Raw genomic sequence first — 14,397 nt, forward strand, 5'->3', positions numbered from 1 at the left:
AATTACATGATCTGTTGATAAAATGAAATTATTTAATTTTAGCAAATAAAGATTAATCCATGATAATTTTAAATATAAAAAATGTAATTAAGTGAGTTTTAATTCAAAATTTACAAGTAATTCATTTATTTATTCTAATATCAAAAGTCATAGTTTTTTTAAGATAAGATCTCATATGCTGATTCAACTTGAAACATTAGATATTATATGATATATAGTTAGATTTTGTTGCTAAATGAAAAAGTATTCAATTATTGATTGAATCTAAAATTGTGAAAAGTTTAGAGTAGAGTTGGCAACAAGCATGCAAGAAAATTATAATCACATGAATGTGAGATAGTGGCATTGTCCCTCATGCTTCTCCACTCAACCAAATTAAGTTAGAATTAAGTGGGGGAAAGAGAAAAAGACTGTATATATAATGGCTAACGATATTCATCTATATTGGAAAGTGAAATAATGAGTCTACACTCTACAATCATTGAACCATAGAAACTTTAAAGAAATTGATCTTTTTCATTGTCTTTCAATTAAAATTGTACATGCTCTTGAAGAAATTAAGAATCCCACTTTCAACAGTACAATACTATATCTTTGCATTAGCTTAACAAAATTTTTTTAAAAAAATTGTATCTAAATATTAATAACATAAGTATTTTTAAAAAGTGTATGTTACAGTTAAAAAATTGTGATTAGCTTTAAAAAAAAAAAGGAATATGGCATGAGTCGTGAATATAAGAATATTGACATCAATATAATAAATTTTGCATGTAAAGTCTAAAAGCCGGTTGATTTCGTCCAAGAAATGAAACATGAGACTAGAAAGCATAATCCTAGATGTCAAACTTTAATTATAGTAAATATTTAAGAGAGGAATTGGTTGATTTAACAAGAATCCAATGGTAACAGGCTAGCATTTTGCTTAAAGTTTGAATATTTCCCCGAGTAGGTCAAGCCGCGTAGATGCTTCCATCTCATTGAGTTCTTAACCAGCAAGTTATCAAAAACAAGTACCAGCACTGATTAGTTAGACCCCCTTATCCTTTGTAATTTCAGTGGACCAACCTGGGTATTTGCGAAGAAATTATTAACGAAAATGACATTTGAAAGATTCTGAAAAACCAGGTTGTTTCACATCAGTCCTGGAAACGTTAGATTTATACCAATCCACAGTAATCCCAATCAGCCACACGTTGGATTTGTCTGGGTACACCGTCAACGGTCCAACACAAATTAGTTTCCAGGAGATCTTTTCTGTCTCAAATATAAACCCAACACCAAACTGTTCTTTTCATTTTAGCTTGTCAACCAAGAACAACTTAAAATTGCTGAGAGAAAAAGAGAGAGAAACGAAATAGGTAACTGAAGGAAGATATGAAGCTAGTTTGGTCTCCGGAGACAGCATCCAAGGCCTATATTGATACCGTTAAATGTGTAAGCATCCTTCTGAATTCTGATGGGTAATTGTTTTCTTTTTGGTTTTTCATTTGATTCATCGGTTCTCCTTTTTGTTTTGTTTGCAGTGTGAACTCTATCATGATTCTGGTGTAGCAGAACTTGTTTCAGCCATGGCTGCAGGCTGGAACGCGAGATTCATCGTGGAGACGTGGTCACAGGGTGGAGCTACCGCAACAAGCATTGGCCTGGCCGTTGCTAGCAGGCATACAAATGGAAGACATGTATGCATAGTCCCCGATGAACGATCAAGATTAGAATACGTTCAGGCCCTGGAAGAGGCGGGCATGTCACCAGAACTCATTGTTGGAGAACCTGAGGAGGTAATGAATAGATTAAATGGCATAGATTTCATGGTGGTGGATAGCCAGCGAAAGGACTTTTCCAGGGTATTAAGGCTGGCAAAACTCAGTAACAGGGGGGCAGTTCTGGTATGCAAGAATGCTAATCCCAAAAGTGCTTCAAGTTTCAGGTGGAGAAGTGTTATTGATGACGGATCACGGCGGCTTGTTCGTTCTGTGTTTCTCCCGGTAGGGAAGGGCTTGGATATTGCACATGTAGCAACCAGTGGAGGAAATTCAGGTTCAGGCAAAGGCGAAAGGCGGTGGATCAGACATGTTGATCGACAATCAGGGGAAGAACATGTCATACGAAAGTAGAATAATATACTCTTGCTCCTGTAGAAAAGGAGAATAAATTTGCACAATTGTATGTAGAAAGATCTCTTTTCAACTTTTTTGTTCTTGACTCTTGATATGTACAGAAATTTTGAACCTGAAAATTATTTGGAAGAACATTCCAATCACCTGATAGAATCAACTACTAATGGTTTCAAGGAGGTTTTACACCTTACTTTCCATTCTCAGCAATCTATTTCTTATCCCATCTTTCTTTCTTACCCATAGCGGAACAAATAATTATGCACATAGCAACGATTATAAATCTGGCAGCGAGCACCCACTTATACGGTTCTTCACCTTCTTCTTTCTGCTTTTTTTTTTTTTTGGGTTTTCTATATTTTTTCTTTTTGATAATAGAAAGAAATTAGAACTGTATGCTTGTCAAAAGTTACTCCCAATTTGTAAGAATTCAAGAATCAATCGATGCAGGTTCAGACTTTTTATATAGTTGCAATTTTCAGAGCCACTAGAACAAAATTACTTGCAAAAACCCTATAACAGTATATCCTTAGAATACCATTAGCTGTGACAAACAGACACGTAACAAAATTATGGTGTGTAAATGTGTGCCTTAGCAGCCTATAATGGATCAATGGTTATTTTACATCAGTTCCTTTGCCCAACAATGAATAATTTTAACAACGAATATGGACAAAACTCTCCTTTAAGCTACCTCCCAGCTATCTATTTCCCTAGTCATTTGATGATCTTCAGACGCTATAAATTTAATGAGTTATGACTCGGTAATTTAGTCCCAACTGTCCCGACTTCTTCTAAATGCTTTCTTGTCTGAAAGGGCCTTCCTACTTTTAAGACGTTCTATGCTTCCCGATTGTAATCCAGAGCCAATCACAAGGAATATCATTCAAAAAGAATTGAAATATTGCCTCCAAAAGAATAAAACAACACAACAGATAAAGCAGCTACAGTGTCCACTTGTAAATGTGATGAACTCTTACATCTTCGAATTGTCTCTTTCGCTCTTCTGACGGGGGGTGGTGGCACATAAGCAGCAGCATCAATGATTGCCTGTTTGTTTCAAGAAAAAGGACAAAAAGATGACTAGGTCATCACCATATCCAGAAACCAAAAGATCAATAATGCACATATCATGCAATAACAAACCAGATATGTCAATTGCATCTTTGGTGGGTAATATAACCAAATGCTAGGAATGGAGCAAATAATGATTGCTAGAGAAAGACTATTTCAGCACCTATAATTTTGCCAAAGCATCATCAATATTTCCTCTGAAAAAAAAATCAACAAAATATAACTAAAATGAATTACACAAATTAAAAGAAAATTAAAAAAAAAAAAAAAACAGGGGAGAGAAACAAACTTCTGTGTCCCAGACGTTGTTGAAGAAATCACAATTTCACCATCCTTGTTTATTCCCTTTTTTCCTGTTCATAAATAGAATAGTGAGTTAAGGTTATAGAAAGATTAGAATTCCTAAACATAAGCAGATCTAGGGAAATCTAAAGTGTAAGCAAATACAAATTCTGAGACCAGCACTACATGTCAATTTAATGTATCTCGGTTTAAACTCCCCAGTGGAAGACTAATTAATAGTAGTAGGATCAGAGTCATATCTCTCATATTGGCAGAGCGTTGTTGGTATCCAAAATTCAAGCACTTCCATCCATCTTGATGCTTTTTTTAATTCATTCTCATTTGTTTCACTTTAATCTTGTTAACTAGTTAACAATAAGATATAACCTCAAGTTCGGAAGAGATTATTAGAGAATCAAGTTTCTCTTCTTCATTGGTACTATCAGAAGTTCCCAGTGAACATAATGAAAAATACCATTTAAGTTCCCTTAAATAATCATGAATTAGGTATGGACTTCACTTTTTTACTCTTATGTTGATCTTGCTGTGATCTTGGCAAATCAGTTTTATATTACTACCACGTACAAGCTACATTCCTTGTTGAGAATAGTATAACTGCACTAAAAAAACAAGCTACAAATATTAGAATTTATTAGAAGGGGCAGAAAGGTGAGAGGAATGGCATAGAACATAATAGTTGCATGCTTCTACTAGTCTCGGCAAAACATTGTTTAAAACCTTCTTCATGTTCACCCATGACATGTCTTATTAGAGCTTTGTTTCTCAATTCTAAATATGTGAGAACGAAGTCAGCATAGAAACACATCATCATAAAGTAAAACCAATGCACAGTCAATCTGTTGAATCTCTATAAAGACATTGCAGTTCTTATCTTGATGGCAATGTTTTCCAATAACATAACTTCTTTAAAAATAAGCAAACAACAGATGGCAGCGACAAACCAGCTGCATAATCTTCTCTCTGATCCTGTCACTTGGCCAATAAGCCCTTTTACATTGAAGCGCATGTACACCTTAGTGTTAACTGAACATTCAGCAACAAAAATAATCTACTATAAGTCTTAGCAACCAAGGTGTTTAGGGTCTAGAACGAAATGGATTCCGACACATGAAAGAAGATATAATACCTTTGTTTACATTTTGACCTCCAGGGCCACCAATTCTTGCAAAACTCACAGCAAAATGATCTAGGAAGAGTTTTTAAGTATAAAGGAGAGGAAGAATTCAACATATAAAATCAGCACAACGCAGTCCACAAATTCCAAAAAAACCCAGTTGATTTATATATGTAGCTAAAAACCCCATTGAAAAATAAGTACTTGCACAAAAGAAAAAGAAGAATCTTTCCAGCATTTCTCCTTCTCATTCGCAATCAGAAAGAATATTTAGTCGGCTAGTTCCCAGAGTGACTTGAAGACTGGGCTCATTAACGGCGGAGCTAGCTCGCTCTCCCTCTTCCTGGAGCTGTCGCATTTGCGAGAGGCTGGGCCTCGGCGTTGGATGCCGCGCAACCAATCCGGCTGAAACTTATTCCTCGGATGGTCGTCTTACAGGAACCGGCAGAAGCCCACGAGCCGAAGATGATAAAGAATTGTTAGATAGCAGTACCGTATGATGGAGGATTTGTTATTTCCGAATCATGTTCGCGCTTTTCCTAATAACAGCCATTTTGGTTCTGCGAGAATTTGAAAATCTAAAATCAGAATTACCAGAATAGAGGTGGAGCTTTTTGTCTTCTAACTTTGAGCTTTACAGTTTCTAGTTGTTCAAAAAGCTTCGGCGATTCTTCTGGTTTGGCTTCTGAAATCGAGACTTTGGGTTTTGGAGCATTGAATGAAATCCGTGGCCTAGGCTTCTTCCGATTTCTTTGTTTCATGTGACGAGGCACGTAGCACATTGTCTTTTAATCGGATTACCCGATTGGCCAAGGCTGTCCGTCCTGTTCTGACCATGTTCGCTTGGCCAAAGGTCTACTCGACTCCTTCAATTGCAATACTATCCTAGAAATGGAATAATCCCCTCCACGTAGTAATGAAGGGAAAAGAAGTAAAGCTAAACTCCAGTAGGATATAACATAAGAAACCATCCACAAGAGAACAATGCCGGAACATTAAAATTCATCAGAAAGTGAACAAAAGCATAAGAAAGAAACCATTAGATGGGCAATCATCTCAAATTGCAAGTTTTACGTACTGAAAACTCGAGATTATAATGTGATAATACGTGGAACTTAAAAGGGCATCATTTGCAGAAATTGTCTAAACCTCTCTGCATTAACCACCTCAAAAGCAAATGGTCTGACACAACCGACACATTATAAAATATGCAACTAAAGAGCTGAAAACTAAAGGGCAAACAAATGCTTTAAACTAGAAAAGATGGCTATGGCCTAACACAGGCAATAACCTCTTCTCCACATGATCTACTCGTGTGCCTTTCAACTTAGTCCCTTCGCTTCCCTTGTGAGTGAGAACTCTTATCTTTAAAATCTCTTGAACCTTTAGCCCTCATAGAATGCTGGTTGCTAGAGAGGCCTGCCCTGTCTCTGGCATCCAGCATCACTCTCCCTGACTGTTGAGAACGCTCGGTAGAAGGAAGTGCCCACCCTCCCCGACCAGCCTGCCCATTCTCACTGCGACCAGTCCCTAAGACAAAAATTGCAGCAACAAATATAATTATATCTTATAAGGTGTAAAAAAGCATTGCCAAAGAGTTTTGCTACTACTCAGGTACTCCCCATACTAACACTATCCTCAGACATCCACTATTGACATACGCTCTGAAGCAGTTAAAACTGGTTTTATGCAAAAGCATGTTTCAAAATCACACATTAATATGGGGTGTGGCTGAAACAATCACATAGATAAAAAGAGGAAGCACAGTCTTACTACCATGAAAAAAGCATATTTAAAGTGTACTAAGACAAATCTTACATATAGTATCATGGCCATTCAAACTCCCAGACCAGCCAGGCAAATGCTTTCTGGCATTTCCATTCCAAGCTTCTTCAAAACCAGCAAGCTTATCTGGAACACTCACCAATTTAAAACATTTACTTTAACTGCCATGGACAAGTTAATATACCTCTATCAACAAGTATAACATAGCACACTGTACATAAAACATGTGCTTACCTTCATTCAAATTGTGCAAGGTCTGCATTGTATCCACCCTACCATCTGAACCCAGCTTTCTCAGAACTGAATGACCCTACAGCAAAAGTTCTTATCATAAATACACTCTACAAGCACACTTACAGCCAATAACTGTGGAAAAATATTTATTTACAACTGGTTGTAATCTTGTAATCTATATATTTATATTTGTATCTCTAGAATTAAGTATTTGTATCCCTAGAATTAAGGAAGATTTAGTTTCCTAGTTTAACCCCTAGTTAGTTGTATATAAACCTAAGATTCTTGTATAATTGTAGATAAGCGGTTTTTCAATATACATTTAGTTTCCACGTGGTATCAGAGCTTTAGGCTCTTCTTGGGAAGAAAAATTTTTAGGCCTTCATTGCCGACTTTTTTAGGCCTTTATTGCCGACTTTTTTAGGCTTTCATTGCCGAATCTTGTTTAAGCCTTCATTGCCGAACCCTTTCAAAGAAAGATATCACTATCATCCAATTTAAGGAAATGTTAACTGAAAAAATCACTGGAGTACTACAGATGTCTCAGAAACAAGGAGAGTTCAACAGGGAAGAGATTGAAAAACGGAGAAACTTATTGAAAATCCTTGAAAAGCCTACTATGATATGTTCTTTAGGTAAAGTTTCTAGTTCAGGTAAAGCTTCCGGTTCTCATGGATTAAATGTCTCGGCTAAACCTATTACAAGTTCTTGGGTCATTGACTCAGGAGCCACAGACCACATGACACATTCCCCACAAAAGTTTAGTACATATAACCTGTGTCCTAGTAATAAGAAAATTGTTGTTGCTGATGGTTCACTCACCACAGTGGCAGGATTAGGAGATGTTCAAGTTAATCCCTCGTTTGTTCTCAAAAATGTTCTTCATGTTCCTGGATTGTCTACTAATCTGATATCTATACAAAAACTTACCAGAGATATGAATTGCAAAATAGCTTTTTATCCCTCTTATTGTGAATTTCAGGACCAGAGTTCGGGGAAGATGATTGGACTTGCTAAGGAGAAAGATGGACTATACTATCTTGAGACATCAAATAACACAAGTAGTATCAAAAATAGTTTACCTTTGTCATTTCTTTTTAAAAAATCTTCCAATAAAGATAAAATTTGACTTTATCATTTTCGTCTTGGTCATCTTTCTTTTGGAACCTTGAGAAACATGTTTCCTTCTTTGTTCAAAGGATTAAATGTTGAAGATTTTCATTGTGATATTTGTGAATTTGCAAAACATAGACGTGTGTCTTTTCCAATCAGTAACAAAAGAAGTTCTACTCCTTTTTACTTGATTCATAGTGACATTTGGGGTCCCTCTACAATTCGTAATATTTCTGGTACGAGATGATTAGTTTCATTCATAGATGATTGTACTAGGGTCTCTTGAATTTTTTTACTTAAATCCAAATCAAATGTGAATAGTGTATTTTTAAGCTTCCAAAACATGATCCAAAATCAATTTGGAGTGAGAATCAAGAGATTTAGGTCTGATAATGCAAGAGACTACTTCAACCAGAGTCTATCCACCTATTTCCAAAAAGAGGGAATTATCCATGAGTCATCTTGTGTTAATACTCCACAGCAGGATGGAGTGGCAGAGAGAAAAAACAGTCATTTACTAGCCACAACCCGAGCCTTTCTTTTTCAAGCAAATGTACCTAAATCTTATTGGGGGGAAGCTATTCTCACTGCCACACACATTATAAATAGGTTACCTTCAAGAGTTTTGGGATTTAAAACTCCTATGAAACTACTCTCACAATTTTATCCCAACCTCAATACCACAAACAATCTCATACCTAGGATATTTGGTTGTACATCATTTGTTCATGTTCACAGTCATAACAGGAAAAAATTCGATCCAAGAGCAATTAAGTGTATTTTTGTGGGGTATTCTTCAACTCAAAAAGGATATAAGTGCTATCATCCTCCTACCAAAAAATTCTATGTGTCTGCAGATGTCACTTTTGAAAAAAATAAATCATTTTTTACTCAACCTTATCTTCAGGGAAAGACTTTATTCATGGAAGATAAGGATAAAGACTTCTTTTTGCTTGATTTGCCCCCTTCTTCAACATTTACACCCATTAATTCTTCTGAGTCGAAACCTGTTTCTGCTGAGCTCAAGTCAAACACTGAATTTGAATCTGAATCCATTCCAAATACGGAAGATGTGACAAAGGATAATATTGTTCTTGATTCTATGAAGGAATTACAGGTGTACTCAAGAAGGAAAGTTTTAGATCCTGAACCAGTGCCAGTCCAAGAACCTGATCCTAACTCTGGAAATGAGGTAACTACAGTTTTTGACTCTGTTTCTCAAAATGAGCATGAATCTCCTAAAACTATAACTAGTGATTATGATTTGCCTATTGCCATTAGGAAAGGAACCAGAGAATGTACCAAGCATCCACTATACCCAATATCTAATTTTGTGTCATTTGAAAAATTCTCACCATCCCACAAAAATTTTTTTGTGAGCCTAAACACTATTTCTGTTCTAACTACATTATCCGAGGCATTATCCGATGAGAAATGGAGGCAAGCCATGAAAATAGAAATGGAGACCTTAGAGAAAAATCAAACATGAGAACTGATAGAATTGCCTAAAGGAAAAAATTCAGTGGGGTGTAAATGAGTTTTCACTGTAAAATACAATGCAAATGGCACTGTTGAAAGGTATAAAGCCAGGTTAGTGGCTAAAGGCTACACTCAAACCTATTGAGTGGATTACCAAGAAACCTTTGCTCCAGTTGCTAAGATGAATACAGTTAGGATTTTGTTATCATTGGCTGCAAATTACAATTGGCAGCTTCAACAATTTGATGTAAAGAATGCTTTTCTACATGGTGATTTGAAAGAAGAAATATATATGAAGGTTCCACCGAGATTTGAAGGTCATCTAGAAGCAAACAAAGTATGCAGGCTAAAAAAGGCTTTATATGGCCTTAAACAGTCTCCTAAAGCTTGGTTCGGGAGATTTGTCAAAGTGATGCTAGCAATGGGATATAAACAGAGCTCTTCGCTTTGCATCGAATTAAACCACATGCTCCACCGCTTGTGCGGGCCCCCGTCAATTCCTTTGAGTTTCATTCTTATATATATATATTTCATTCGAACATTCGAATTCAAAGTGGATTCTTATTTTCTATTTCTGTACTCTTTTTAGATTCAAGGACTAAGCACTGAATCAAAAAAAAAAAAAAACAGAGAATAGATTCATGGGCCCCTACCTTATAATTTATCTTATAATTTATAATATAATGAAAGTCATGCTTGATAGAAAGATTAGATCACATAAAGTCAACGAATGAGGTGGGTTCATTAACAATTCACAGATGAAACCTTCGCCATATGAAATATGAATTAGTAAGTAATAATAGCATGGCACTTTGAATTCGATATGAAAATTTTTTTTTTTCTTTTTTTTTTTTTTCAAAAAAAAATATTAGATTATGTATCGAAAGAGTAGTATGAGAGAAGGGGCATTTCCAATTTGATCTTAGCTATCGTGGGCCCATCTCAGGCGTCGCAAACTTTTTTTCTTTTCCCTTTCTCCTTCAAGTTTACCTACTACTGTACCAACGTGAATATGATCTCCACCAGACAGACGTAAAGCTTTAGCTAGTGATCAAGGATACTTCCAGCGAGAAATATATCGAAGGGTTAGTGCTGGATTAGCCGAAAATCAAAGTTTATCAGAAGCTTGGTTGCGCAAATGGTAATGATTCAACTCTAAAAGAAAGTTGCGCAAAGCCCTCTTTTCGTACGCACTTCAATCATATTCTAAATATTCTACTAAAAAATAAAAATTCTAATTTGAATTTAATAAAGAAAGAGTTTATTACAAATTGAGAAAGAGTTTATTACAAATTGTCGAAAGATTCGATTTGTTAGAATCCGATCCAAGAACAGGGATTTTTAGTAAAGCGTAGATTTCTTTTTTTTTTTCAATAGTCTTTTTTTTTTTTTAAACATTGTTAAAATACTTTTACGAGAAGATTTTATCGATAACATAAGGAAACATCGGGAAAGAAACAAATAAACAGAAAATATCTATTCTAGTTCTATCATCAGCTATGGGTTCGAATCTAAGAGAAATTCTAGAGAATGTTTGCTACCGCGGAAGCCTTACAGAATTATTATGAAGCTATGCGACTAGAAATTGATCCCTATGATCGAAGTTATAGAAAAAGAAAATAGAAAGGGAAAGTTTTTGTTTTTAGATATTGTGTGTCTTGAGATACTATAACCAATTGAAGGTATGGATCCAATCTAAAAATAAAAAGGGGATATCTTATTTATTAAATATATTATTTATTTTTATTAAATATCTTATTTATTAAATATCTTATTTATTTTTGTTAAATATCTTATTTATTAAATATATTATTTATTTTTGTTAAATATCTTATTTATTAAATATATTATTTATTTTTATTAAATATAAATAATAATATTTATTAATTTTATAAATAATAATATTTTATATAAATAATAATATTTTAAAAATGAATAATTTAATAATTTAGATATAATTATATATATATATGAATACTAAATATATAAATACTAAATATATAAATACTAATATATAATAATAGATATAATAATAAAATATAATAATATAAAAATATAAATGAATATTAATAACATTAATAACAAATAATATAAATTAATATAAATTAATAATAATTGATAATAATTGATATCAAGCACTCTGATTCAGGAAGAGTCACAGTTCTATTAGTGTATGTTGATGATATAATTGTAACTGGAGATGATGAAAAAGAGAGAGAATCTCTAAAACAGTGTTTGACTAGAGAATTTGAGATAAAGGAGCCAGGGAGATTGAAATACTTTCTAGGAATTGAAGTAGCTCACTCACGGCATGGTATTTTTATCTCACAACAGAAATATGTGATGGATCTTCTGAAGAAAACTGGGAAGCTTGCATGTAAACCTGCAAATACCCCTATAGATCCTAATCATAAAATTGGAGAAGCTAATGAAGATATTGCTGTAAATAGAGAGATGTATCAAAGATTAGTTGGAAGACTCATTTATCTCTCACATACTAGACCTGATATAGCATATGCTGTGAGTGTGGTAAGTCAATTTATGCATAATCCTAAAGAAGTGCACCTACAGGCTGTCTACCGTATATTGCACTATTTGAAGGCCAATCCTGGGAGAGGTATCTTATTCAAAAGAAATTCGGGGTTAGTTCTAGAAGCATATACAGATGTTGATTATGCAGGTTCAATAACTGATAAAAGATCCACCTCAGGCTACTGTACTTTCTTTGGTCGTAATCTTGTGACTTGGAGGAGTAAAAAACAAAATGTGGTGGCAAGATCAAGTGCTGAAGCAGAGTTCAGAGCAATGGCTCAAGGAATTTGTGAACTACTATGATTAAAGATTATCTTAGAAGACATGAAGATCAAGTGGGATGGACCAATGAGACTCTACTGTGATAACAAGTCTGCAATAAGCATTGCACACAATCCTGTACAACATGACAGAACAAAACACATTAAAATAGATCGACATTTCATAAAGGAGAAACTAGACAGTGGGTTGATTTGTACACCTTATGTATCAACCAAGGGTCAATTTACAGATTTGTTGACTAAAGGTCTCAACAGTGCAACATTTCAAGGAATTATTTCCAAGCTGGGAATGGAAAACACCTATTCACCAGCTTGAGGCGGAGTGTGGGAAAACACTTATTTACAACTGGTTGTAATCTTGTAATCTGTATATTTATATTTGTATCTCTAGAATTAAGTATTTGTATCCCTAAATTAAGGAAGATTTAGTTTCCTAGTTTAACCCCTAGTTAGTTGTATATAAACCTAAGATTCTTGTATAATTGTAGATAAGCAGTTTTTCAATATACATTCAGTTTCCACAATAACATAACCCAAAGTCAAAATTTAGATTGACCAAGTGAAACAAGATTTGAAAGGTACCTTGTCATGAAGCCCCCTAGAAACCAAGTGGCTTGCTTGACCTGTGGCTGTGTCAGCTTCTTTGCTTTCTTCAAAGATAACCTATTCCACAACAGTGGAATGTGAGATACAGAAAAAACAAGGGCTTAGTAATGAACATATCTTTAAACATCAGAAGTACTTACTCCATCACTTCCAGTCCTCCTTGTTTTGGATGAAGTATAGTAAGCTCCATTAGCACCACCATAAGTGACAGTGGAGCTCTGAAATGTAAAGCTACGAGTTTGAGGCTGTTGCTGCTGTCGCTGATATGAACTATTGTAACCATTCATATACTGCAAATGCCTGTTCCTTCTCTCAGACTGTCCAGCTACATCATCTGGAACCTCAACATAAGGTTCATCATCAGACCTACCATGCTTTCTAGGATTATCTTTCATCTCTTTATCTGCTTCTTCTTTTTCATCATCAGAATTTAGTTCTTGAATAATCAGGCCCCTTGGTCTCTTTGGCTCCGGGGCCTGATGCTCAATAAATCCAGTAGGATGCATATCCGGAAAAGGACTCTGGCCGGGGCCAAAGAAGCTTGATTCAAACATGCTTCCAAAAGGGCGTGTGAAGAAAGGGTCATCAAAAGGGTCCCTTCCTCCAAAGACATTGGAGAGCAAACTTCTAGGACCACCAAATCCTCCAAGGCCCCCAAAACCACCAAAAGGATCGCCACCAAAATCATAGAAAGGATCCCTTCCACCCCTGCCTCCCTGCATTTTCCGACACCCTCTAAACTCTGAAAAGAAAATAGCCATAAAATATATATTTTTAGAACAACAAAAAAGAAAGACACTTTTTAATAACTTAGATAACATAAATCATTCAAATTTAGTAAATTTCCCAATCGATTATATAACAAATAAAGCAACAGAAGCAATTCAACTCCAAGTTGGCAAAATTTACATATATTTAAATAGAAAAACAAAAAAAAAAGAAGCTATCGTATCACATTTCAGAAGCGAATGTCAATCTAAACCCTAAAACCAAAAGTTTGAAGGAACATTTTCACCTAAAACATCAATCAAAGACAACAAATGCTTAAAATTGAGTAAAGCGGATTTTTTTAAAGAAGAATTTTGTAAGAAATAATGACGGAAACAGAGATTTTATAGAACGTGATCAGCGTAACATATACGCTAATTTTCAATAAAAATTAAACCCTAAAAAATTGAGAGATGAGATTACCTTGGAAAGGAGGGGAAATTGAGACAAATTATGGGAGGATCGAAACCCTAAATACTCTGATGATTGATCGTAATGAGGCTTGGGGTTATCTTCAGGTGCCTCTCTTTTTTTTTTTTTTTTTTGAGATATTTTTTAATTTCAGGTGCCTCTTCTTTTTATTTATTTGGGATGAGAAAGAGAAACCGCCTAATCTATTTTCCAAGAAAGAGAATGGAAAGTTCTAGTACGTGCGAGAGTTGTCCGGACTAATCGATACTTCAATGCGCACCGGTAAATCTATTTTTTATTATTTATCCTTTATTTAAGTTATTTTTATTTTTATTAAAAACTAAAAATACCAATCGGAGTTTAAAAAATTTTATTTAAGTATTCGATTGGTTAACAAGAAATCCAAAATATTTTTCAAGATTTATATTATTTATTATATATTAAATAGTACAGTTTTTTATTAATATTTTTGCTATTAACCTTGTTACAGCTAAAAATAAAAGTACAAATGACTTGTGTCGTGTGACTGCCAAAAATTTATGGAAAAAAGATTAATTTTGGTTGAAAACAAACATAATTTTCA

The 14,397-nt window shown here is 34.6% G+C and overlaps 2 protein-coding genes across 4 annotated transcripts; one reads left to right on the forward strand and one right to left on the reverse strand.

The window, feature by feature from the left end:
* The first annotated feature begins 940 nt into the window (after positions 1–940).
* On the forward strand, positions 941–2,307 carry LOC111289230 (uncharacterized). Its single transcript, XM_022880092.2, has 2 exons — positions 941–1,434; positions 1,524–2,307. The coding sequence occupies exons 1-2, from the start codon at positions 1,375–1,377 to the stop codon at positions 2,112–2,114; spliced, it is 651 nt and encodes a 216-aa protein (XP_022735827.2). The 5' UTR covers positions 941–1,374; the 3' UTR covers positions 2,115–2,307.
* A 2,711-nt stretch (positions 2,308–5,018) lies between these two features.
* LOC111289229 (uncharacterized) lies at positions 5,019–13,953 on the reverse strand. 3 transcript variants are annotated; one of them, XR_016346191.1, is made up of 7 exons: positions 13,827–13,953; positions 12,776–13,377; positions 12,612–12,692; positions 6,625–6,700; positions 6,424–6,516; positions 5,244–5,490; positions 5,019–5,165 (listed from the first exon to the last, which is right to left on the reverse strand). XR_016346191.1 is itself a non-coding variant. In XM_022880091.2 (6 exons), exons 2-6 carry the CDS (start codon positions 13,355–13,357, stop codon positions 5,933–5,935), a joined length of 1,035 nt encoding a protein of 344 aa, XP_022735826.2. In that variant the 5' UTR covers positions 13,358–13,377; positions 13,827–13,953; the 3' UTR covers positions 5,619–5,932. The 3 variants fall into 3 exon arrangements, 2 of the variants coding, with proteins under 2 accessions (XP_022735826.2, XP_089623811.1); XM_022880091.2 differs by lacking the exons at positions 5,019–5,165; positions 5,244–5,490 and adding an exon at positions 5,619–6,135; XM_089767685.1 differs by lacking the exons at positions 5,019–5,165; positions 5,244–5,490 and adding an exon at positions 5,619–6,284.
* Positions 13,954–14,397: the final 444 nt, after the last annotated feature.

This window comes from Durio zibethinus, chromosome 11 (genome assembly GCF_047325235.1).
Source record: "Durio zibethinus cultivar Kanyao isolate XHJ-2024 chromosome 11, ASM4732523v1, whole genome shotgun sequence".
Classification (NCBI taxonomy): domain Eukaryota; kingdom Viridiplantae; phylum Streptophyta; class Magnoliopsida; order Malvales; family Malvaceae; genus Durio; species Durio zibethinus.